General features: G+C 36.6%; 1 protein-coding gene across 5 annotated transcripts; it reads left to right on the forward strand.

The window, feature by feature from the left end:
* Positions 1–2,323: 2,323 nt before the first annotated feature.
* Positions 2,324–27,586, forward strand: mtmr14 (myotubularin related protein 14). Of its 5 annotated transcripts, none has more exons than XM_079629570.1 (20): positions 2,324–2,735; positions 2,811–3,099; positions 4,624–4,772; positions 8,857–8,965; positions 9,368–9,443; positions 12,713–12,773; positions 12,967–13,086; positions 17,114–17,187; positions 17,327–17,397; positions 17,519–17,593; positions 17,970–18,036; positions 18,146–18,231; positions 18,443–18,519; positions 19,199–19,235; positions 19,449–19,519; positions 21,062–21,120; positions 21,415–21,547; positions 22,389–22,598; positions 23,089–23,247; positions 25,959–27,586. In XM_079629570.1, the coding sequence occupies exons 2-20, from the start codon at positions 3,013–3,015 to the stop codon at positions 26,137–26,139; spliced, it is 1,902 nt and encodes a 633-aa protein (XP_079485696.1). In that variant the 5' UTR covers positions 2,324–2,735; positions 2,811–3,012; the 3' UTR covers positions 26,140–27,586. The 5 variants fall into 5 exon arrangements, with proteins under 5 accessions (XP_079485696.1, XP_079485698.1, XP_079485700.1 ...); XM_079629572.1 differs by having other exon boundaries at positions 2,350–2,735; positions 22,401–22,598; XM_079629574.1 differs by having other exon boundaries at positions 2,350–2,735; positions 21,472–21,547; positions 22,401–22,598.
* The last annotated feature ends 126 nt before the right edge of the window (positions 27,587–27,712 follow it).

The raw sequence follows: 27,712 nt of genomic DNA on the forward strand, positions 1-27,712 counted from the left end.
TAGGGTCAATTTGACCTGCTCCATAAAGGGTGTACACAGAAATCGAACAGTGCACAAGGAAATAAATCGTTTTTTAAGGACTACAACAAACGGCTGGTAGGGACTACACAACATTCCTTCCGGGTTAGTGACAACACTAACCCTAAAATATTTACATAAGCCCCACCCCCGGGAACACTCAGTCCATGTTGAGAAGAGGAAGAGTTCTGTAGTTACATTCAAGCTGTCGCATTCGTCTTTTTACATGCAATACAGTACGTAACAACATTTTTATAGTGATTTTATAGATTATCATGACAGAATATGCTAATTGAGGATAGTGAAAATCAGCAACATCAGCAACATCAACTAACCATTCGGAAACATCCTGTTGCATTCTACATGTTGTCACTTCTTCTTGAGTCTCTCCATCTTTGTCCGACTCCGGTTTAAACATAAAAGGCAGAACAGTTTCTGATATTTTAGTGTTTGTCGTAATCGGAGCTGCTAAAACACATGACCTTTTGAAGCTCCGCTCTCTGTGCTGGGAGCAGCAGCTCATTTGCATTTAAAGGGACACACACAAAACTACACGTTTTTTACTGACCCTCAAAAAGGGACAATTCTAACATGCTGTAAAAAATTATCTGTTGGGTATTTTGAGCTAAAACTTAACATAGGCTACTCTGGGGACAACAGACTTATTTTACGTATTGTAAAAAGGAGCATTATACCACCCCTTTAATGTATGTACAGTACACTATTATTTTTTTTCAAAAGAATTACTGTAATTCACCAAAAAGTTTTTTTTTCATGTTCCAAAGGTTGTAGACTGGCATACTACAGTGAGATTTTGCATTATTCACACGTAGTAAGCCAGTCTGGGGTTACTAGGTTAGGTTAGGTTAGGTATACTTTATTGTCCCAGAGGGAAATTTGTATTGGGCTCACGAATGCAGCCACTGCAGCGCCGAACATATAAAACAAACACATTACATAAAAACATTTAAAGAGAAAAAATAATAATCAAAGGAATGTTGATTATTAGGAACGTACTACAATTGGAACATGAAAAAAAAAAACTTTTTTAGTGAATTACAGTATTTTTTCTCTCTAAAAATATCAGTTTAGTGTACAAGTGAGATATTGAAGTTCATAAACAGTAAGTCAGTCTGAAAAGATTAGACGTTTATATTTTTGGACTGTGAGTGGAATTTGCAGATGGTCCCTTTCGCAGCCTAGGTGAATATGCAGGAATATCAAACCTAAAACTAACTTTACTGCCCTGTTTTATTTAACAAAAGGGTCTACACCCACATCAAATGTAGCTGCTAACTAACCTAAAGCGTATATAGATGCATCTACTCTGAAGAGAATCAGCAGATAGTGCCTACTACTATTTTCAATGTCAGCCAATGGTGGCATAGAGAGCGCCTTCTGATGTTTGATTGACACCTTCTCATTTGCATGTTGCGCCAAGGAAAAATAAATACGGAGCTACATTCAAAAATGAATAAATGGTTTGAAAGAAAAAAAGACAACTTTCAGTTTAGAATTTCCTTTAACATTTTTTTTATTCCCCCCAACATTCGTTTTATTTGTTTAATTATTTATCTCCTCGCACATTTAATTATTGTATTTATATATTTATCCAAGCAGGAATATGTGTGGTGTATTTATTAGCCTAATTAATTTGCACATTTATTTATTTATATATTTATCTATGTAGAATGTTGTGGATTTATATATTTATTTGCGTGTTTATTTATGTATTGTTTTTGCAGGTTTCGTCCTCCATAACCGCGATCCATGATATATAATAATAATAATGTTTATTTTATATTTATATTAAGATATTATGTTCTATAAAAGTTCAACATTGTCCTATGTCAAACACGTACTCAAACTAATTTAAAATCATTGTGATAAATACTGGAACAATGGCAATAATTATACTACAACAATAGATGTAATTGATGCACAAAGATATCATGACACAATTCTCTGCTGATACAATCCCTTAATTTAATTTCACCTGCATAAAGTTATTGCATTAAAAAATAGGCCCCAAATCCAAAGCACTATAAAGAGTCAAAAACAGAAAGAAAAAGAAAAAAGAAAAAGAGAATTCTCGAAAGTATCAATGGCTTTAAAAAATAAAGAAAAAAGGATGAAATAATAATTTCAATAATTTCTAAAGGTCAGAATAGTCAATGATTAAAAATAAATTTCATATTATTAAATATATAACTGTTTCTCACGAATCTAGATTGATTTACATCGATTATTGAATCTAATACGTATTTAAATATTTGGATAAAAACAAGAGCAAACGATCTTGGCTGAAATTACCATAGCTCAGCGACGCTTGACGTCACATTTCAGGAAGTATTGATCACATGATCACGTCAGTTTCCTGTTTACTACTGGCCCTGGTTAAAGTTCCTTGGCTATATGCAAACACGGATAGATTTCACTGCAATACTACAAAACCGTTCTTTTGTATGCTTTTACATACATCCGACAGTTTTGGCGTTGTAAACAACAATGAATTATTTGTCTCCATATCAAAATTAAGTTGAAGACTTGTCGCGCGGATTTCCTGTGATTGCTTTGGTGGCCGGTGTTGAGATTACTTTGTGGGATGCGGTGTTCTAATGTAAGCTCTAAAAATAAAAGACAAACCAAAGCGGGGGTTTCATTATAAACGGACAATATTTTTTTTTTTTTTTTTGCCAATTGGAGAAATAATAGCGGTAAGCAATCTTGAAGTCTTTCTCTTGAAGTCGTATAGCAAGTTACCGTTGGTAACGGGCTATTTTGATCATCAGTGCTGTGGAGGGGGATAATCTCGCCAGGACCCTGAACTCGGGACGCGTGCCCGGCTCCGGCCCCGGCGCCTTAAAGCGGGCAGTGAGGAAGAAGCTTGTCCTGAAGGGATGGCCTGGAGAATCTTCTCGGCCCCAGGGAGCTGCGCTATTTAAGGAAGGGCGGGTTCGAATCGAGCAGAAGGCGGGCGACGGCGCGTGCTCGATGATGGCTAGCAGGAGCGAGGAGATAACCGATCTGATCTATGAGTTCTCAAAGAGCCAGTTCAGAGCGAAGGAGGTCACCCCGTGGGTAAGACCGAACATGTCAAACATTAGTTAGTTCTTTCCCATAATGCACAGCAGCTATTAAATGGGTCACTGACTTGCTAAAGAAAAACACCCCCCACATTCTTATAAATGTAGTCCATGTATTCATATTGGTTTAATATGAGTAAAAAAAAAATTATACAAATTTCAAATGAATTATAAGCAACTAAATAAATAAACAAATGTATAAATAAGTAAAATGAATGATTTTGAAAATGTCACAACATAAATTACACGTTATTACTATTCATTCTAATAGTATTCATGTATAATTATTATCAGGAGGACCGTAAATATTATCTAGGTTGACAGCTGCAACTGGAAGCAGCTCATGTGACTGTAAGGAACTTCCAAAGGGAAACGGGTTTCATGAGTCAGTCTGTTATTTATTTTCCGTTAAAGCAGAGAAAAAAAAATACCTTTACCTTATAAATGTTTTTCTTCAATTTCGTTTATGTGTAGAACTACATTTTTTGCTAACTTTATTGTGGAGCAAAACAAGGATGTGATGAAGAGAGGATGCTGGTGTTCAGTTGTGTCATCATAACCCACTGGTAACATATCTCATAGTAGTTAACTTAAAACTAATCCACAACCACAAAGACTGAATAATGCTTCTCTGTAGCCTTACGTGCTCCTCTTCAAAATAAATATTGTGCCCAGAGACCCCCCCCCCCCCCCCCCCCCATCCGCAAAGCTGCTTTGAAACGATATGCATTGTGAAAAGCTCTATACAAATAAATGTGAATTTAATTGGATTGAAATAATGTTAGGTAAAGTGTTTTGAGATTTTAAGTCCAGGGAAATAATGAATGTTCTCATATATTGTAGCTTAATGCTTTTCTGCAAATGTAAATATGTTGAGTTTTAGCATTGATAATTTGCTAAATAAAGATGGCTAAACCATATTGAACAACTTCATTATCATACTTTTAAACACAGTTAAATATTCCATTGTAACATAGCCAGCTTGTCTTTTTGAAGTATTCTCATAGCATCATCATTTCATAATTTACACCAAAGTTACTCTGTTTAACCCAGAACTGTTAAAGCATCACTTCAGTTTAAGTTTAGTTAATAGGTTCAGGCTACATACAGTTCAGAAGCCAAGCAATAAATGAATGGAACCCCGGCTCTCTGAAATGAATTTGCACTCACACGGACACTCATATGGCCCTCAGGCCCAAATCAGTGTGAATGCTTTACAATGGTGTAACATCCTTGTAAATGAGTGCTGAGAAGAAGTCACAATTTAAGGAAATGCAAATATACAATACAAAAACAAGTATATAAGAGGACTTATTAAGAGGACTGAATCTCATTTTATTTACCAATAATTTGTTGCTACTGACTTATGATTAAATTCCAGCATTCCAAAAAAAAGTTTTCTTTTCTTACTAAAATTAGAGTGTTTGAACTTGCTTCTTCTTATAACCAAATTTTTTGCTATGTGAAAAGTTTTTAAAAAGCCTTTTAAAAGCTTTATGTATTTTATATGTATTTCCAGATAGAAAGAATAGAGAAGCGCTATCTGGAGCTGTTTGACCGGGACTACAAGTATAGCATCATCCACAACACCAATGGGGAGGTGTGTGGTCACTACCCACGGAAGATCGTGTTTCTGGAATATGAATCTTCAGACAATAATAAAGAGAGGTAACAACATCACCATCTCTGTTAGGCTACTGAAGACGTGAATTTCAGAAAGTACCGATACCGGAAGTAGCATCGATATCACGCCCAATACTGCGCTCGTGCATTTGTACTCTAAAATGCTCCGATACCAACAACCGATACCACGCAGCGTGTACATTACAGTGCTTGTGACAAAGAAACACCAACAACAGAGCAAACAGAGAGCAGAATAGATATATCAGAGAAGGATGTCAATGAAGTATTGAATTAATAGAATGTAAAAAAATTAAATATTTATGCCTAAATAGATGCTGTGCGTGAGCTAATAAGCGAAACTGAGCATTTTCACAAGTTTGTCAAGCACATCCCTTTTTCACAGACATCGCTGGAAAGTTTGTAGTTTGGTTGTATAGGCTTATGTCAATAGCAAATGTTAAATGAGGCACATATTAGGCTACTAATGTTAACTGTAGCTCAAACAGTAGAGTGTTGGTGCGTACAACGCCAAGGTCATGGGTTCGATTCCCAGGGAAAGCAAGTCTGATAAGAATGTAAATGTGTACCTTGAAATGCAATTTAAGTTGCTTTGGATAAATGTAACTGACGGTGATTGCTGATCACTCACTCAGCACACATGCGTCATTTGGATTAAAACTAAATCGTATATGCAAGTAAAAACTAGAACTGGTACACTATTTATGTATAATGAGTGGTTTCCTACATTATTACAGGACATTTATAGACAAGAAGTTTACTTTGAGTACTGCATTGGATTCTTTCCTGCCGCCTTGTGCTTGAACTGATGAATTCACATCAAATTTTGTAAAAAAGCATATTTGCGAGTATCTTAAACGTAGTTGGCTGTCTTTAAGTGAACATTAACGTTAAACGCATGTGTAACTGTATATTTGATCTGTCCATTCGGTCTTAAAGAGGCAGCAGCCTAATAAACCTGCTGCTGTGTTTGTAATGTTAATCAAACAACAAAGGACACAGAAATCACTCACTGCTCTTGACCGAATGACTTTTGTAACTTTAATAAAGATTGATCTAAATTGAATTTATATAGTGAAGACTATGCAGTAGCAGTACTTTTTTTTAAATAAACATTTGATTACTTTTTTCAAATGATATACCTGAAAACTACTGTTGGACATGAAAACCAGTAAAGCACTGTTTATTTCATTTGTATCTTTGTTTGTTCTATTGTATTATTTATTTGTAATTGGAATATTCATTCTTATTTTATTACTGTCTGTTTACTTGTCTTTAATAATGTTTTAAATTTACATTAATCAGGCAGTTTTTGCTGTAGTATCAAAATTGTAATAGAGAATTGTGATATTTCACTGGTATCTAAACATTTGAACCACTCACTCAACCAGGCCAGTAGAACAAAAGCAGTAGAACTGAAGCAGCTCTAAATATGCCCTATGCTATTAAATGAAAGATAAAAATGATAGAGCAATAGAACGAACAGTGAAAGTAACAGAAGGTTGTACAATACATTTTAACGGGCATAATTAAGCATGAAAATAACTGAAGGAAATATATATTTGCTTAACAAATTTAATCAACTAATAAGATTTATATTCTTTTGGTTTCTCTACCTAATGTATTTAAAAATTACAAATGCAGTGAAAACACAGGTACCGGTATCGGCAGGTACCACAAATTAAAGTATCGGTATATGCCTTGTTCTGGAAAAAGTGGTATCGGTGAATCCCTAATTTTATACTTATGTTTTGCCATTATTTATCTAAAAAATTCCTAAAAGATAGTATGATTTTTAGTCACAAAGAAGAAGATGATCAATGTGGTATGATTATTATATTTCTATGCTGCACCAATGACATATATCTCCACAAAATTCTTGTATTTTTTGCAATTTTTTAATTTAATTTTAATTTGCTTAAAATTATATTGCAAATATTTTATAAGAAAATATTGCTTATAAAATATTATTAGCAATATTTGCTTATAATTTTTGCTATGTGCAGTAGATTACCAAGGGCCGGTTGCACCAGCTGTGTGCAAGTTAAAGCTAAGTTGTGGGTATAGATATGTAGTATTTTACAATTTACTTGCTAATAAATATTTTAAACATTACACACTTCTTGAAACATACCCCACATATTAACTTAATGTTTATGGAAGCCTCCAAGCAGAAGTAACTAATGGAATAAAATAGCTGACTGATTAAATAACATCAATGAGTCATGTTTTCATCTAAATGGTGTGCGCGCTATGGTTTCACTATGCATGTCAAATATTAAATAATAAAATATGAAAATGTACATTTTTAATGGTTTGTTTTAGATACAATTCCTTAATATTTAATGTAATAATTTCAGTATGGTATTTCAATAGAAATGTAATTTATCATTGTTGAAAGTTGTGTGAGGTCTTAAACGTCGACCTTAGATCTTAGTCAGGGTAGCGCTATATTTACTTTTCGACAGGAATGAAAACATGGCTGTGAGGGATAGAAGTACAGTGTGTTCAATGAATTGAACTGTTACTAACAACAAACTGATTGCTTAGCTGACGAAACATCTTTCCAAAAGACTTTTCAGTAGCCAAAAACTCTAGAACAGTTTGAAAGTTGTGAGTTTTGAAAAATACATAATCTATAAATGTATACAGCGCATACCATGGTAAAGACTAAGTTTATCCCTCACTGCCTTGTTTTCATCCACATGAAATTCAATGTGGCGTCTACCCTGACAAAGTTCTATAACCAGAAAACTGACATGCACAGTTTGTCAACACTACTTCTAATGCTTGTTATTGTATCAATGCCATATTATGTGATGACACATTACTTTTCTTACAACCAAGTAAACCATTTAGAATTTCAGAAATTAAAATTCACTGTTAATTTTTTTATGCTGTAATTTTCTTTTGAATGTAAATCACACTTTTGTGTTTGGATGATACTGTGTGTGTGTGTATATATATATATATATATATATATATATATATATATATATATATATATATATATATATATATAAATCCTTTTTTTGTTTTGATTATTAGCTTTTTTCCCTTTTACTTAAAAGGACAGTGGGGACCTGACTGGGACTTGTTAAGGATCACATTACAGACTAGATGATGAATATATCATTCATACAATATCATACATACTAAATGATAAATACATCAAAACAAACAATTAATAGGAGACAGTGCAAAATCCTACATGGAGTGTAAAAGGAAAACAAATCTCATTGGGGAGTATTGTTTCCTTACGAAAGTATTTTTAGAATATTTTAACTATTTTTTAATTAAGCTGCAGGTTTTCATCATTGCAGGAAAGTAGAGTATATTAAATAAGTTTACGTTTTGGATTTAATTATTATTTGTTACTTTTTAAATTCATGTTTGTAAAGAAGGCACCACAGAGGATAATGCCTTGTCTGTTGCAGTGTCCGAAGAAATTGTCACTGAACCTCACGGCAAAGAGATGCTATCTTCACAACCTAATTGGTCGGCTTTTATGACGTTTTGCCTATTTTGAGACAAAACTTACCGAACATTCAAAACAATGCTAATTTAGATCTAAATTAAATTAGCACTAAACCAGAATCTTGCATCTGAATTTTTACAGTTGCATTGTAGTGGTCAGTTTTGAATGCTTTTAATTTAAATGTTAAAACATGGACATGGAACTTTAATGTAGCTGATCAAACATAATTAGCCTAACTACTTTGATTAATCAGTTACTACCTTGTAATTGTCTTAATTATTCATATAGAAATTTTGACCTACTTTGTCTAAAGCAACTACATCTCTGTAATGCCATATCTGTAGTTAAGAACAATGTGGGAAGACTTCATGAAAAGACATTTTATGTTTGATCCCCTGATGTTCTCTAAATACAGGCTAATATCTGTAATGAAATCTGAAGCCATACCTTTTTTTGGCATAATGTTGAAATATTATTTTTATTCTTGACTACTTCTGTTAATTTGGTCAAGTGGGCAAAGTTCTTGGTTGATCGAATGGTAGAATATCAGCCAATATTTTGGTCTGTCACAAGTGTATATTGTATATATATTTTTTAAATGTTCTTTTCTTCTTTTTCTTCATTTTTGTTCAGCTTTGAGAGTACAGTGCAGATCAGTAAATTGCAGGATTTGGTCAACCGCAGTAAGATGGCTCGTTGTAGAGGGAGATTTGTCTGTCCGGTCATCCTCTACAATGGAAAGGTAACTATCTTGCCACTCAATCAAATGGGCAAATTTTCACTGAACAGTTTGCATTATAGTATTTTTTTAACCAACAGATCCTTTCTGTTTGCTGCTTCATGTTCATGCTGCTTCAATAAACTATGTTATTATTGTAGGACATGCCCTTTTTAGACATTTGAATATATTGATAGTAGACAAATCATAGTGTCAATTAACAGATTACATTTTTTATTGTGAAATCTGGCTGTCGGGATCTTTAGTACTGAAGTGTTGAGTTCTGGACTATCAGCCTTTGACTTTAAAGGTTGGTATAATTTACTGCGAGCTAACAACAAGCTTCAAGTCTCCTTTAGCTTTACCAGGGTCCTGTGTTTCTTTTTTTGTTTTGCAACCTTAAACACTTATTTTTCTCTGTTGTAGCATGTGTGTCGATCCTCCACACTAGCAGGTTGGGGCGAACTTTATGGACGCACTGGATACAACTACATTTTTTCAGGTACACACTCTCTATTAGTTAAGACAGCTCTGTGTTTGTTCCTCTTTCCAAAACAAGCTGTACCAGCATCAAAATTATGTGTCAAAAGTTGACAGATTTTTGTTTTACACAGCTTGCTGCAAGATGCTGAAAATATCATGACCTGTGGTGCAACTGCCAAAGACATTTTTCCAACAATGGAAAAATAGTGCAAGTCAAGTCGTCTTTATTTATATAGCGCTTTAGACAATACAGAAATACAGTGATAATAGGAAAATTATGCATTTCAGCTGTTGTTCAGCTCAAGTCAGTTCAGAGTTGATTCAGTTCCGTTGTAAAGATCATCAATTATTACATTTGTTCATTTAATCTATAAACCATTTCTGCAATAAATTATTTCTTTGTCCAGCTCAGTTCAGTTCTCAAACATCAGCGTCAGAACAGGCAGATCAATAATATCGTTGAATATTAAGTGTCTCCAACTAAGTAAGCTAGAAGTGACAGTGGCAAGGAACCCAAACTGCATCAGGTGACAGAATGGAGAAAAAACCTTGGGACAAACCAGGCTCAGTCAGGGGGACAGTTCTCTTCTGGCAAACGAACGAACTGTGTGATTATGATTCAGGCTGCATCACGTGGTAAATGATTGCATCAGCCAATGATTCAGGCTGCTTCAAGTTAGAATTCAGATCAGGATCGGTAGCATTCAAATATTAATCTACCGGTAGTTATTTTAGCTTGAAGCTCTGATTCATCATGTCGGCATGGAGCCAAAGCTGGCCCTGGGGTCTGTGTGGAGGACCTGTCTGGTTCTTGTCGTCTTTTCTGAGGATCTGTGCTGATGGCTGTCATGACGACGAGGCCTTCACAGGGGATTGTCTAGAAGACACGTTCTTTACTGACATTCTAATATTCTGATTGTACCCAATCCAATCCAATCTGACTTCTGACCTATAATGCTGCCTGAATCATAATCATACAATGTTCGTTCGTTGGCCAGAGGAGAACTGGCCCCCCAACTGAGCCTGCTCTTTAGTTAATATATAAATTAACTAAATTAATAGCTTTTTACAACAAAAATGAAACATCACTGAACTTACTTAAGCTGGACTGTGATGCTATTTTCTTCTGGAAACAAATTTTGTTGGATTATTTTCCTGCTTTGAAACAATCTGTATTGTAAAGTGCTATATAAATAAATGTGACTTGACTTGACATTTAGGGCTGCGTTTTAGTTGTGTCTAGGTGCAGGTCCATCATCTGATCTGGATATGGACCGGATCCGACTGACTACGATAACCTCGGGATAAGGATGAGACAGACAGACTAATTTTAGTGATTGAACTTGACGCACAACGTAATGACGAACGCTGTTTCCCAGTCCTGTTTGTTTGAACCGCGAGAGGCGTCAATTGCCATCATAGCGTTGTGCATCAAGAGTTACAGGGTTACTCTTTTGGCGTAAATAGATGCGTACGGCCGTCTGGCGAAAGCTAGTTATTTTAGTCGATAAAGTTTTAAATATGGATATTTTTCTTACACGAATGCATCACTTCACTTCAGAAGGCCTTTATTAACCCCCAGAGCCGTGTGGAGCACTTTAATCATGAATGGATGCCCTTTGATGGACTTCCAAAGACATACACCCATGCACTCCCATTATAAAGCTTGGAAGAGCCAGGACATTTTTTTATATAACTCGGTTTGTATTCGTCTGAAAGAAGAATGTCATGTACACCTACGATAACTTGAGGATGAGTAAATCATGGGCTAATTTTCATCTTTAGGTGAACTATCCCTTTAATCTTCTTTAAGTGCAAAAAAGCAACCATGTCTAAAGTGCTGGAAAAGAGAGAGTCTATAGTTTGTTGCAACATCGAGTTATTCTACGCTATCTGGTTTGCCAAGGAGAAGAAACTGATCAGAAAGACTATTTATAAAACAATCTTTAGTGGTAGAAGTGATTGCCCTACCATATTTGTAACATGGAGTTTGTTTTGCAACCTTGGCTAAATGGAGTATACACGAGACTAGATAATGATCTGAGATGTCATCGCTGACAGTGCAGACAGAATGTGTCTGTGTGAGTGACTCCTCACAGACAGTGTTAATTTTGACAGCACATTTTGATTTACTTTTAGTCAACGTCTTTTGACTAAAATGCCATTTAGATTTAGTCAAATTTTAGTCATCTGAATTGTTTTATTTTTAGTCTAGCAAAGTTCATAGAACTAAATTCTAACTGTCATTAAACAAGAAACAAAAATAATAAGAAATAAATACAATAGAACAAAATAAAAATGAAATATTGCTTTAAAGAGATAGTTAACCCAAAAATGAAAATTTTCATAATTACTCACCCTCATGTTTTTCAAAACCTGTTTGAGTTTCTTTCTTCTGTTGAACACAATATAAGATATTTTAAAGAATATTGGTAACCAGACAGTTGACAGTAGCCATTGAATTCCATAGTATTTTTTTCCTACTATGGAAGTGAATGGCTACTGTCAACTGTTTGATTACCAACATTCTTTAAAATATGTGTTCAACAGACGAAATAAACTTGTACAGGTTTGTACAGTAAGTGATGACAATCTTAATTTTTGTCAGGTAGGTTTAACAGTAGTATTCAGGTAAGAAAAACTACCTACAGAAATTCAATAATGTAATCAAATGTAAAATAAGTTAATAGTCTCCCTTGTATAAACCCTTATTAAAAATACAAAATTTGGTCAAGAGCATTGAGTGATTTTCTCTTTATCTTTAGTTGTTTGAATTAATATTAAGGACTCAGACAGAAGCAGGTTTAGGCTACTGTCACTTTAAGAACTAATGCGTGGATCATCCAAAAACATTTTTCTCCCAACACATTACGAAAAGTGAGTAGTGAACACACACACTGCAAAGTGAAAATCGTGGACACACACACAACACAGTGGGTAGTGATTGGACACCCGGGGAGCAATTGGAGTTTGGTGGCTTGCTCAAGCGCACCTCAGTCGTGGGTATTGAGGGTGAAAGAAAGCTGTTCATTCACTTCCCCACCTACATTTTTTTCCTGCTGGTATTGAGAATCGAACCTGCAACCTTTAGAATCCGGTTTGACTCTAATCATTAGGCTACGACTGCCCGCCATTAATACATTTAAGAGATTATTGAAACATTTCAATCACATGGTCTGAACTGCTCAAGCTACAGTTATTGACTGAGCTTAAACGGTGGGGCAGTATAGATGTTGCTGTGAAAATTAGTTGTTGGATTGCATTAGGTTTAATCTCAAACTATTTCAGGCGGTTCAGATGACACCTTGGGTGATACTGAAGAGGTTCTGGAGGATGACTGCGCAGTTCGGTAAGATAAGCTGGCAAGGAACACAATCTTACAAGGAGTCAAATTTTATTAATTGATTTTGTGAGAATAATTTCTTTCTTTCTTTCTTTCTTTCTTTCTTTCTTTCTTTCTTTCTTTCTTTCTTTCTTTCTTTCTTTCTTTCTTTCTTTCTTTCTTTCTTTCTTTCTTTCTTTCTTTCTTTCTTACTCTACAGGAATGATTCACAGTTGTTTGATAAGGTTAGGGGCTCTGACATTAAGCTGTTGAAGTATTTGTCTATACACTACATTTGTGACCTCATGGTGGAGAAGAAGAAGGTCAAGTTTGGCCTCAAGTGAGTGAACTTCCTGTTAAATTCATGCTTTTGTTAAAAATTACATAATGTGCCATTCTCCGAATGGCGTGTTCCATAAATAATGTATATCAGGGTCCAAAATTAACTTTTTGCCTACCAGCCAAGGTGGCAAAAAAATTACCATTGAAATCTTTATTTTTATTCTGATTATTCTAAATTTATTCTGAAATAACTTTTTATATGCTCTCTATTGTGTGCCAAAGAGATTAAACATAAATGTTAAAAATATAAGCTTCACATGTTTCACAGCAGGACAATCGCTAAAGCACAGTCACAGTTTTCAAATGGCAGAATAAAAGGAAAAGGAAGAATAATCTACAGAAACGCACACATTCACATAAATTCTCTGAACGTAGTAACACGTTACTGTCATTTATGCTACATTCACAGCATGTTGTAATTACTGTAAAAGCAAGATGACAGCACGTGACATTATGCATTCCAATGGCAACACTATAAACTTTAATAAAGAAGTGTGAAGTCCTTGTGTGTATTTGTCACATGATCTGTATTTGTCACATGATCTGCACTTGTTACATGTTTCTGTGTGTGTGTGCCCAATTAGGGTGATCACCTGTGTCTATTTAAAGTTGATTTCACTTCACATTGGTATTGTGCCTGATGAAGACCTGAGGGTCGAAACGTTGCCTTTTTAATAATAAAATCCATTTTGGAAGCAGTTACTATCAGTGTGCGGACTTCACACTTCTTTATTTTTGTTTATATCACTTAGTTGTCCTGCACCTGAGCCCAATCTGGGTGTTTGGGATGTGCACAGCAGCTTTGTGTTTTTAACACTATAAACTTTGCCATTTTTCAAATGGGTTCCCTTTCGAGAGCGGTAATTTCTACGTTGCGTCAGCTGACACTGCGGGAACTCTTCCCTTCTCCACTTTTGTTGAAATCTTATAGGCTAACACCAGCTTGGAACAGCTGACCAATTGTCACAAAGTATGCAAATACTGACAGGCTCGCGGGCAGTATAAAAAAGCATGGGTGCAACAATTGCGTCAGAATCTCTTTCTTTATGCTGTCATCTTTGAAGTTGCACCTGAGGACTAGTTACCTTTTCTTCCTCGCATCCGATGGCTACCCTTTGCAGGATTTGTGCGGCTCCATGGACCCGCCCCACACCTACGAATACTGAGCTGCCTGCCTGGGCCTGGCCCACGCTAAGGTGGCCCTCTTGGACTTCAGGTGTATGCACTGCGCGGACCTGCCGTTGAGCACTTGAGAACCAGGAAGGGTTTTTGCTAAAATAAATGCTATTACGGGGTCGAAGCCCACTGCCGCCAGCTGGTGGGCCCTCCCCCACCCATAAATGACGGTGACGACGAGGCCTGGGGCCATAGTCCTCTGCCGTCGCCACGTTCCACCAGTCCTTTTCACGGACGCGCTTGACTCGACGTGAAATGCTCCGGACGAGCCAAAATACCAAGAGTAAGTCGGATTCCTAGGCATATTAAGTCGGGCTGCTGCCAGGCTGCTTCGAGGAGGACGACTCCATTCTTCCACGTGGTAAAGTCGTGGTCTGCACCCCAATCGGTGCGCGTCCACGGCACGCTGCCGCACAGGCCATCTTCTCCCATGTGGACGAGGCGGAAGCCCACGGCTCTGAGCGCATGCCCTCCGCCGAGGAGACCGTAGCCGTGCATCTGTGCCCATCCTATCATCTGGCTGAAAAAAGAAAGGCTCCAATTACTCCCTCCAGCCTCTTTGGTGACATCATGTAGTCTGAGGCGCAGAAGCGCGAAGGCTATGAGTCACGAATTTTTCATCCTCGCGTGAACGCTGTTTGCCCTGTCAGGACTTTGCGGATGTATGTGAATCGCGCCACCACTTCCTTCAGTCGGGCCAGCATTTCATGTGCTTTGGTTGCTGTATTAAGGGAAAGACGTGAACTGCCTCAAAACAGAGACTTTCTCACTGGATTGTGGATGCTGTTGCCAGGGGAAGGATTTTCCCCATAAGACATGAGCTGATTCGACGAAGGCTGTTGCCTCTTCGTGGGCCTGGTCTAGAGGTATGTCTATCCAGGATTTATGTTTTGCTGCCGGCTGGTCTTCTCAGAACACATTCACCAGATTTAACAAGCTGGATTTACCGTCTGTGGCATCTCAAGTGCTTTCGGTGAGTTAAGTTCCTTACTCATGTATTGTGAACTGTCTTAGTTGTACACAGTGGTTAACCGCTATGCTGTTGACTCTGTGTATATGGCTACTAGTGCTTAATACAGTTTTTACCGCTACCGCCGTTGACACTGTGTTTTACTTTCATGCTTGAGTGCTTATTGTGTTGTGTCTGCCCTGGATCAGTGCAGCCTTCGCTTTCATTGCGTTTGTATATGCAAATGTTGATAGGGTCAGAGCTTATGTCTCATTGGTCTAGTTCCGCCTATCAGATGCAAGCTCTCCTAGCAGTGCGGCTATTGGCTGACTGTTTGTCTCTTCCGTGGCTGTTGTTGCTTGGCCCCGTTTTCTCCGGGCTTATCTTCACTACTCTCATGGTGGGATTTAATACAGTTCCCGCAGTGTCATCTGGCACAATGTGGAAGTTGGCACTCTCGAAAGGGAACATCTCCGGTTACTGTTGTAACCTCGGTTCCCTGAGAGGCGGGAACAAGACATTGCGTTAGCTGCTGTGTTTGCTGTTTGATCCGTTGTGTAAGCGTTCAGTCGTGATTCTGACACAATTGTCGCGCCCATGCATTTTATACTGCCCACGAGCCTGTCATTATTTGCATACTTCGTGACAATTGACTGTTCGCAAAAGCCACGCCCCTTAGTTATTGTTACTACACCCGTCAAACAATTGAGAACCAGACACATGGCTGGGTTGAGCTCCATACATTAAGTGATTGTTTTTGGAGTAATGAAGCAGACATATCCTCCAGTGCACGACAGAAAGTATAGACAGAATAGCGCACGGGAGCACATGCACAAAACAGTTTTGTAAAATTATATATCAATCATTTTTATTTGATCATATATCATTTTACAAAACTGTTTTGCGCATGTGCTCCCGTGCGCGCTATTTCAGTCACAACACTGCAATCAGAGGACGCGCTGAAACCATCAACTCTCGATGCTGTTCTCTTCATTCATAACTCAGCCTACTGAGAAGGATCTATTTGTGTAAATATAGTTGTGCAACTGCGCAAACTTTGTTTTGAAGTTTAATGCTTGAGTTCCAGAGGGATTTGTGACTGTGTTCCTGTTCAACCACATCAAAGTTTCGTAATTAGTAAGTCCGTGCTTTTTCTCTTTTTTTTCCTCTTGTTTGCTGACTGATGAGGGGGACACAGTGTCGTAGTGAAACTGTGTTAGTACATGTAGCCTATTTTTGAATTATAGTTGCAAACAATCATAAAATACAGCATATGAAAAAAAAAAAAAGGGTGAGAAACGGACCTCGGGTCGGGTCAGGTTAAGTTATTTCGGGTACGGGCCGGGTTCGGGCTTATGTTTTAAGCCCGTGCAGACCTCACTGCCATAGGCACATCGTTTCACTATCTTGCTGAAATCGCAATGTTTGACGGAGGGCCTTCTCCTTAGTTACAGTTGCTGAGCTAGGATTGGACGAGAACCGTTCGAGGGCGGGGTTTTGCGAACGGTCAATTGGCCAGCTGTTTCAAGCTGGCGTTGTCCTATAAGATTTCAACAAAAGTGGAGAAGGGAGGAGTTCCCGCAGCGTCAGCTGACGCAATGTCTCCCTCCCGCCTCTCAGGGAACCGAGGTTACAATAGTAACCGGAGACGTTTTCATATTTCTGTAAGGTTTTCTGTACCACCACAGCACACATATCCAAATAATCTGCTATGAACTTACTGCCTGTCAGACTGGCATTTGGCACTGTGAAATTCAGCATTTTCCTAGCCAAATGGAGAGTTTTGGACCCTGGCCACTGTTCATTATGACATGACAGTGTTTTGTGTTTGTGTTGTTGTGTTGTTGTGTTGTCTTTCTCAGTGATCTCTTACTCTCTTTACAATTTTGTTTGTCTTCAGTGTGACTTCCTCAGAAAAGGTGGACAAGGCCCAACGCTATGCTGACTTCACCCTACTCTCTGTGCCTTATCCAGGTATAATCTTGCCTGACTTAATGCTCATGCTGATTTCATTTTAAGGAACAAGTTTTGTTCTATTCTACTTATTAAATGGCAGTAATCAGTTCATTGTATTGTAGTTTTAATAGTAGTAATTTCATGTGCTTGTTTGCAGGATGTGAATTCTTCAGGGAATATAAAGACAGAGATTACACAGCAGAAGGACTTGTCTTCAACTGGAATCAGGTCCATACCAAGTACAAACACAGTCACATTCAGATGTCTGCATACTTGGCTAGATTGTTTGGACAGAGTCAATAAAGATGATTTTACACTGACCATAATTTTTGGGTGTTTGTGTGTGTAGGACTATGTGGATGCTCCTTTGACAATCCCTGATTGCTTTACAAGAAACCTCAACATGAACTGGAATGAATACCAGGTTCTCAGAGCTCCTCATCAACTTTATTGACTGTCTTATAGATGGACAATCAGAAATTGTTTGGCTGTTTCCTGCACAAGCAATATTACTTTTTGGATCATTTGAGAGTGAATTTGTAGAGTTTTTGTCAAAAATAGTTTAGTAATTGGTGCCAAGCCACAGTGCTTACTGATACATAATAAAATGTAGTCCTAGAGGAAGAGGATTGTATTGACTTGTAGCTTTTAGGTGTCTTCACAAAGTTAAATAAAAAATTTGAACAATGTTATCAGTGTAGCTTAATGGTTAATACTCTAACAAAGGTTAATAAAGAATGCAGGATGGTGATCCACAGATTTATGTTCTTAAATTGAATGATGGCCTTTGTGTTTTTCAGTCATGGGACCTGGTGCAGCAGACTCAGAACTACCTGAAACTGCTTCTACACATCATCAACTCTGATGGTGAACTATTATACTTACACAGGTCCTCACCAAACTGTACAACAGGTTTTACTCGTCTGTATAGTTTTAGATAACTATTTGGTGTGTTGTGGTCTTTTGTGTGTTGTAGATGAGAGTGGTTTACTGGTGCACTGTATATCTGGCTGGGACAGGACACCCCTCTTTGTGTCTCTGCTTAGACTCTCTTTGTGGGCGGTGAGTATCCATTCTTCTGTCTCTCATTACATCTGACCTAATTTTATAACTTTATTCACCCCACAGTGCTAACTACTACCCTCATTTATTCCCACATTCCTATCCTTAAAATTATTTGTGTTGTGGCTAATGTTTGGCAATTATTATATATATATAGAGTGATTATTATTATTTAGAGTTCAATGTTTTAATTAATTTTGCATTTTCATAGGACGGTGCCGTTCATGCCAGTCTGGAGCCGTCTGAGATCCTTTACCTGACTATCGCATATGACTGGTTTCTTTTTGGGTTAGTCTCATTCCTGTTTGACTTACACATCTGTGTTTTGGAATGTACCAATATTAAACGACTGGCATAAGCTGATAATTCTTTTCCTTTAATTTCTCTAAAATATAAAATAAATCACACAAGGTAACATTTAATGGTACTAAAATACCAAACTCATTGAATGCATAATCACACTAACCCTAATATTACTAAATGCACACAACTAACACTGCAAGGAGTTCTGATATACCGAGAGAGCAGTTCTTTAACATTTTCATTCATCTCTTGGACTGGCACTTGCAGCCCAGGAAGTATGTGACCTGCAGTCTGCCATGTGACTCTGTAAATTATGTGATAACTATATAGCAGCTTTATGACATTAATTTGTTGGAAAACCAGAAAGCTACACGGCACCAAGTGTTCCCTTTTATTCATTGCAAATGTTTTTTATACGTTTTTTTATATATAAAAAAGGCAGTTTTTAATTTGCAAGCAATAATCACAAAACACGAAAGCATCTTCTATGATTGTTAACCACATATATATCTATTTTTTTACATTTTGTTTAACAACATGAATATAATTGTTTTTGCTACATGTCTGAAGGGTGAATAAAAAAAAATATGTCTGATCTAACATAATTAAATATGCAATAAAATATAAGGATTCTTATAGATTTTTTTTTTGTCCTTTTCACCAGTCACATGTTGCCTGACCGGCTCTCTAAGGGAGAGGAGGTGAGACTTAACCTATTTTAAACCTATACCATGTAATTGTCTGTTACTTTTGAATGGAATAGAGTCTATGTGATTTATAATTATCCGTCCAGTCATTGTTCATGTGTGAGAATTGTATCATGATTATTGGTGTGTTTATTGGTAAGCATACAAGTCAAGAGCGTTGTGTTTTATTTTATTTATCAATTTAAGTTTTGATATTCTCTCTCCTAGATTTTCTTTTTCTGCTTCAATTTTCTGAAGCATATTGTTTGTGAGACATTTTCAGTCAAAAAGAAACAAAGGTAAGCTATCTGACTTACAATTTAAAATATAAGAATAATCTTTGTGTGTCTCAAAAGTATATTTAGAGCAATTTGATAGTGTTTGAATCTAAATAGAAACAAAAATAGGTTTATTTTTATTTTTATGTAAGCTTTTAACCTTTTTTATTTTAAACATGCAGAAATTGTGAGCTTAAAAAAAATGTTGAAATTACTGGTAGGTGACCTTTTGGTGCAACCATATGTGATTGATTACAAGGGTGTGATTTTTAAAGTTGAAAGTGGATCTCAAGGCCCAGAGTTGCCCACCCCAACTTACAGTAGCTCAAAATAGCTTAGACAAGCTCAATTGGAAACAAAATGCGGTTGACTTATTTAACTCTTGGGGGTCTGTGGAAAATGTGTAGAAAAAAAAATCACCCACTTGAATTTTTTTTACTTGCAGGCTAAATTTTGATTTACCGCAGATGAACTTTGCCCTAAGAACCAGAGGTGTTGGTTAAAACTTTTAGAAAATATTTAAGATGGCTTAAAGTATGTTTGCAAACTTTAAGTTTTTTTGTTGCATGATCTCAACATAAACAGTGCACTCCATAGATCAATAACTGGAAATATTTCAATTTGGCAAAAATCCATTTTGACCTATGCAGTATTTCTCAAGTGTTTATAATAGACTCAGGAGTATTGTATCATTGGAATTACGGTCTATTGTCTCCAATTGTATTTCCTCTCAAAAAAAAAAAATCAAAACCACATATTATAGGCTCTCACTCTGAACAACTTTGTTATTACATTAGCGTTTCTTGAGCTAATCTTTTTTTATTATTATTTGCGAAACCTAATTTTACAAACTAATCCTTGGATTTTTGCTTAAGTTAAAAAAAACTGTGCAGGAAGATTCTTTGGAGTACATAGGTCAGTAATTTTCAAATACATGTCGAACTTTGAATTCGGCATATCTACAGGACCATCAGTAATTATAGGCATTGCATAATATCATAAATGATGTATAACACCTGAACAAGATATACAGTTTTTACAAAATTCCATGTGTGAGATTTGCACCAGCCTGATAACGAAAAAGGCTTTTTTTTTCTTCCTCTAAATGTGTCTGTACCTCCAAATCAAATGGTCATATCGATTTCTATTTCTTTGATAACTTTTCACAACTTTAGATTAGATAAATATCTAATAATTCTAACTCCTCCCAGATTGCTTGTCTAATTATTGTGAATTGTGAAATATTGTATGTATTATTCCACAGCAAAAATAATTAAATTGTTTAGCAAATACATTCCAATTGTATAGCACTCGAAATTTGGTCAAATTCCACTAATAAGGCTATATGTAAGTTCTACATATAGGTTCTGTGATAGTTTCATAAATTAAAGTTTGAAATACCAAATGGATGAAAACTTATTCTGTTCTGCTAAATTCAGAAACTAAGGTAATATTTGTCCCATTTCTCAATGCACTTGGACCCAAATAATTGCATCTTGTGACTGTATTATTGTACTTTTCCCCCATCCCCCCCCCCCTTCTCTTTTCTATAACTCTTAACAGAAGAAAAAATTCTCAGTTCAAAGATGCTGACTTCACAGTTGATGACCTCTGCCAATTAAGTAAGTCCTGTTTTCCTAAATTACTGCAGTTTCAGAATAGCTTTTAATTGAAATGAGTGATTCAGTGAATATTCTGACTACAATGGCCAAGCAGCAGGTTCACAAAACTTTATGCATACTATGATTATAAGAACTGTCTAGTATACATAACCAATAGTAGATTCTCCTGCTTGTGGTTTTCCTTGCAGGATTGTTTTTAAAATAGACTACAGACTTTATATGGTCTTCTTTCTTTCTTTCAAATGGCCATTCTCTCTCGCTCTCTCTCTTTCCGTCTCTCTCTATCTCTCTCAGAGTCCAGAGATCGGGGTAGTGTGACAAGTCTGAGCAGTGATTTTTCTCTCATCACAGAAGATACATCTGCTCCCTCCAGTCTGCCTGCAGAAGCTACAGACCTGATTACCACTGGACCACAGGCTTCTAGCGGGTAGGGCTTACAAAATGAACACCTTTAATGGCACCTTAATAGTATGAATGCACTTACACCTGTGTAAGACAAGCACATGTTACTGGCAAGATCAGGAGGGTGGGCAATCATAAGATACTGTATGTGCGCACTATCCTCTGGTCTGCTTCACTCGGCCGAGGGAAAGCACAGAAAATATATTAGGCATAACCTCAGGAGTGGAGGGAAAAACGGATGCTGCATTATTATGGTAACACTTTACAATAAGGTCTCATTTGTAACATTAGTTAATGCATTAGTTACATGAACTAACAATGAGCAATACGTTTTTTTTAAAGCATTTGTTAATGTCTTAATGTTGGTTAGTAAAAATATAATTGTTCAGTTGATTAGTTAATGCTGAATTTCACTAAGATGCTGTAGAAGCATGGGATGGGATTTCATGCCATGGGATTTCGATAGCCCTCCACCTTCCCCAGCACCACCTGCCAAAATCTGCCCGGGGGGGGTCTTCCTATGTTTCCTCGCAGCAGCCTGAATTCAGTTCACTGTTTTCATGTGCATTTTTAGATGTATCGTCACTCATCCAGCAGCAGCCTAGCAGATCTAGTCCGCCATGCCATGTTTATTAGTAAATGCTGGTTAAATTCATTCCAAGAGTGGTCATGATTGAACTTTTGTTGACAAATGATTACAATCTTATTGTAAAGTGTTACCATTATTATTAATGCATTAAACAATCCATAATAATCACAGAAATTAACTAAAGATTTTTAGTTTTCTTTTAGTTTCTTGTTCACATTTTATATGAGTAAATGATTGTCTTGACAATTGCAATTTTAAATGCTGTTGACTTATTTAGTGTTTATCACAGGAGGAAGGGCATGCCATTGTCTTCTAGTTCTATGCTTTGGAACCGACCGATCCCTTCAGAGGAGCGAATACCTAATGTTATCACTGAGGCCAGTCCTCTGGGGTCCTTTAAGTCCTCAAGCTCTTCCTCATCCAATCACTCAGATCAAAATCTCACACGGCCGGTGGGAAGCACCCCATTAGCTGTACCAGGAAGGAGGTGAGTACTTGTAAAGTTTATCTTGTAGTACTTTTGTTTTGTTTTGTTTTTTTGTCTGTGTTTTGGAAGGACTTATACCAACCAATTTGTCTTTCAGTGTACATACTTGATGAATGCACCTTATGATATTTTCACAATTAGTCTTCTGTAAAAGAACCAATTTAGACCAATTTGTGAACCCAAAAGTGAACTGAATGAAGAACCAATTCCTGTTCTTGAACTTGAAAGTGGATGCAAGTAATTATATGAGCAGTTTAGTGATCGAAAGGCGTGAATGATAACATTTGTAATGATATTATAGAATTTAGAATGATAAAGTTGAAATTTGTCGACACATACACACTTCAATAATAATGTTAAGTACCAAAGAGCCAAACATATTTTATTGGACCAACCCTACTGGCCTACATGACCTGTCTTTTCTTAACTATATATATTTTTTCTTGCTCTATTAATCTTTTAATACTTTGAATGTCTCTCTCAATCTCAGACCAATAGTCGAGTATGCTCGATCAGGCTCCTCGCTATCCACAGATTATGGCAGTTGGCAGATTGTCTCAGGATGTGGGAGCATCCATGATCTTCCCCCGGTGCCCTCAGAGTCTCCTTTTCCATTCAGCTTCCAGGATGAGGGTCCCAGTGGACGAATGTAAGTCTCATACACACTCCAACCCCTCCTATTCACTGTATTCTTGTATTCTCCGCTACCTGTCCTGCTGTTTACCACTAAGATGATTTTTGCACTAGATTTTAAGTCACTTTAAGGTGTTTGCAAATATCAAAGCTGTATACAATTTAGCCCTCCTTTCCCTTATTCTCTTTTGTTTTATCCATTTTTATCGTTCTGCTTCATCATACCCAGCCTGTTGAGGCTGTGTAGTTTAACAGAAATCAGAAATACTTGTTCCAAACTTTATTTATGTGCTCTCTGTACAACAGCATTTTGGCATGTAAAAAAATTGACAAAGTTGTCATAAGGAGATTATAAAAGCAATATATTCTATTTACAAAATAGAAAAAACAATATATTATGAGTCATGATTTTCATGATAGGAATAGGCTCCCAAGCCAGCTTCATCATTGGAAGATGTGAACATTTTTGTTAAATCTAAAAGAGACCAAGAAATTATTGGTCTTTCATTAGTATTCACACACATCAGTGATTTTGTATGACAACTGATTTACTTTAACCTAACTACTTTTTTAAGGAGTATTGTATAAATACATTTTATTTTGAATGTACTGTACTATTAAAATAATTAAAAAGAGTAAAATAAAACAACAGCACATGCTAACTTCAAAACATACAAGGAAATCAATAATAAAGAAGAGCAAAGAAACGCGTTACAAGCAATAAACAAAGAATGCTTCAAGTATCTAACTGTAGAGGGCATATTATAGCTACTAAAGTTTTAGACAAGAGCAGGGAGTTATTTTTTTTATCAGCATTATTTGTGTTTGATTTATTATTAATGATAATCATAGACAGCGGCAGGTCTAATAGGCTGCATTTCCTTATGGGGGCATACCTAATGCACAGATCTATTCTGACATTAGATGTTTTGTCACATTTGTTTACAATCCCTTACGACATAACTGACTGTTTACATTAATTTTGCATCATTCAAGTGCATTTGAAGGGTTCATCCAAAAATTAAAATTCAGTCATGATTTACTCACCCTCATTAGTCTGACTATCACCAGACCAAGCTCAATCTTTTAAGATTGAACATTAGTCTGGGGAGTCTGCTCTGTGTTTTTACTGCACAAGAGGCGTGATCAACGGCCATAGTTCAAATGACTCTATACGCAATTGAATAGTCCTTCAACCAATCAGACGTGAAAACTTGTACAGTTTGTACAAAACAAACGTGTTGGTTTGGAGCATTGATCAGCGGTTTGCAGAAGCAGCAATGGCATCAAGCGATTTTTGCAGGTTGTGCAAAAAAACAACAACATGAAAGTGAGTTGTATTTACACCCACTTGAGCAATTATTTTATTTTTTTACTAAACTGAAGAAGCCATGAGCACTGTTGAGAGGAATTGGATTCGTCGCTTCTTTATCGCCATCGTGTTACGCGTGTTACCACAATAGCGCACCAGGTGGATATAAGCCAGTTTGTGATTGGTTCCCACAAATTTGGAAAGGAAGCAGGATAGATATATGTACAGGTTTCCAGCCTGAGCTGCAGGGCGAAATCAAATCGCCGGCAGATCGGGCTGGGTTTAGCCAGTCTACACCCTAATTTCAAACCCATAAGACTTCGTTCATCTCGAAATACAAATAAATATATTTTTAATGAAGTCAGAGATTTCTCTCCCTCCCGCCATTCACCCAAAACACTGACGATTCAAACTGTTGAGATTTGTCAATCAAGTTTGTTTCTGCTTGTCATACAAGCATGTTTAAGCTTAAGAAAGAACAAAAGAGGGTTTTTTTGTGCATCAAGCAAGTACGGTTAAGCTTCTGTTTACCATATTCAATATTCTCTATCTAAGTGCACTAATCAATGTTTATATGTGAATTAAGACCAAAATATTATCGGTTCATCATTTAAAGAGATCCTCTCTTTATGAAATTTATGATGTATCAATTGGTGGAATGGACTTTCAGTGGAAGGACAGAAATCACTCCGTTTTCAAATATCTTCAGTTGTATTTTGAAATGAAAAGTCTGTCTTATTGGTTTGGAATGACAAGAGGATGAGTAATTGGCAGAATTTTAATATTTGTGTAACCTATCTTATGCTTGATCGCAGCTAATCGTGCAAAGCCACATGCAGTCGGCGCTCTTTATAGAGCTTGTACACAAACTAAATGTCACAAAATGCAATATTGGAATGCAATTGGAAATTGAAATGTAAAATACAAACTCTTAGAGTGGAATGTAAAGTCTTCAAAGTGAATAGGATAAGTGTTCCTGTAGCTCAAGTAGCAGAGCATGGGGCTAGCCACGTCCAAGGTCAAGGTCATCCTAATTCACTTTGGATGATAGGTCCTACCAAATGCATAAATGTGAAATGATCACTACTATATGGAACACACACTTAAGTCTATACTACCATTACTGCAGAAAGATGTTATGGTTATACATATTGTTTTATTGTGGTGTAGTTTTAACATCACTAATTCTGTGTGTGGAAACATGACAGCTGGTGTAATACTGTAAATATGCCAGAAATGTAACGGCTGTTATGTTCATTTCTGATATCGTAGGATCTCAAAATACATGAAGGTTTTTTTGTACATATTGAGCTGTGTTTTTGAGTGGGAGGAAGGCACAAAAATGTGGTCATTAAGTGAAGGGAGAGAATATGATAAATGCAGTTTCTGTGTTTTCTTTTCGCTTTTCTTTCTAGGTGCACATTTGTACCTGAAAGGCAGGTGAGGTTGGAGGCAGTGAGGGAGCTGTTCCTTTCAGCATATAGCTCTACAGTAGGACTTAAATCGTCATCTCCAAGCCCTTCCGGTGCCATCTCAGGCCTGCTGGAGCAGTTTGCCCGTGGGGTCGGCCTTCGTGGCACCAACGCCATTATCTGAGCCTTCCTCTGCTGCACCCATCATTTTCACTCGGCTCTCTTACACACCCTCAGGACTTTTCATGTCATTGTCTTTTTTCCTCCTACTGCACCTTGATGTGGCACCATATCTACCACATCGGGAGTACCTCATTTATTGGTGTAGCTGTACAGTAAATCCTTCTTCATCCCCTTCTTTTCTTCCTCTTTTCTCGCTCTTATTCTCTCCTCACTTATTCCGATGCAATTCTCTACTTGCTGAAAGGAAAAGTGCCAAATCTAAATACAGGGCTTCATTAAACTGACTGTTTATCTTTTCCTTTTTTTTCCTTTACTTACCCTTTACTTTTTGAGTTTGTGTTTTTTACAGACCAAATAATATGTCCATATGTTGATTTTTCTAATTTAGATTTTAAGCAGCGCTGCTTCAATTTTATTTTTCTTTGCCCTCTCTTTTACTTATTTTGATTGTTGCACATTTGTACTGTAATAGGGAAAAATAGAGAGGGGTTTATGAGATCCAGGCAGAAAAGGGAAAATTATCTCCAAGCTTAACATTGAAAAATTATACTTCAAGGAACAAAAAGGTAAATGTAGTTGAGGGAAAAAAAATCACACAGAAAGAGGGTCTTGCTCCTCCATTTTAAACGCTTGTTTTATTTTAGTTGCTGACTGTCTTATACACTTATACACAGAAATTATTGTAAAATTATTCTGTAAAAATTGTTGTAAAGACTACAAAGACCTTAAGCAGAGTTCAAGATTTGAACTAAGCCTAAAGACTGTCAGTTGATTTGTGGTATTTTTAGGAATGGCAACAGTTTGGGCAGTGGTAATGTAAGACAATGTCATTGTTCTTTTAATTAACAATTTTTTGATTATTTAATGTGTGTTATGAATTTAATTCAATTTTTGTTGACTCTAGATTATTTTTAAAACTGTATCAATCAAGTACACAAAATAGTAGAAATTCATTTTATCAGAAGTATCAAGAGCAGCAGTCCGTGTCCTGCACTTACGTTTTCTGAAGCCAAGTCGTTTTATTATCAGAGAAAACTTTGTTTTTCTTGTGAAATTATTTTCTTTTTGGTAAATGCCTCAAAATAACTGATTTGCCTTGGCAGTATATTACAGATATTGATTCCTGTATTTACATGAATGGCTATAAAGTGGCACTTGAATTCAAGGATTGAAAACATGGAATTTTTTGTGTTTTGGACATAAAACCATTGTGGCCTCTTTACCTCAGGGCCTTTTATTGTGCCTTTTGATTTTAAGGAGATAAATGATTTTAAAAAATAAACATTCTGTTTCCATGCATGGCTGCATCATTTTGTGCAACTTTTAGATTTTAAGATCATGTCTTGCTGTTTCTCTTTTTGTTTGTTTATGACACAATAACGTCCTTCTGTACTGTAGCAACTTCCGGTGTTGGGCAAAATACAGACTAAAATAATTCTTCCTTGTCAATACATGAGTGTGATTTTAATTTTTTTTGGTGGGGGGGGGGGGGGGGGGGGGGGGGGGAGAAATCAAACCTACTTATTATACACTAGGTGGCACTGTAACCAAGTTGATATTATCAGGGTATGGTT

Source organism: Phoxinus phoxinus (assembly GCF_949152265.1).
Source record: "Phoxinus phoxinus genome assembly, chromosome: 11".
Taxonomy (NCBI): Eukaryota; Metazoa; Chordata; class Actinopteri; order Cypriniformes; family Leuciscidae; genus Phoxinus; species Phoxinus phoxinus.

Bases quoted from the DNA above. Each gene is read 5' to 3' on its own strand.
- mtmr14 (XM_079629570.1), top strand. From the start codon at position 3,013: ATGATGGCTAGCAGGAGCGAGGAGATAACCGATCTGATCTATGAGTTC. The intron at 17,594-17,969 runs GTTCTCAGAGCT...TGTGTTTTTCAG, and splicing joins TGAACTGGAATGAATACCAG to TCATGGGACCTGGTGCAGCA. The intron at 18,520-19,198 runs GTTAGTCTCATT...CCTTTTCACCAG, and splicing joins TATGACTGGTTTCTTTTTGG to TCACATGTTGCCTGACCGGC.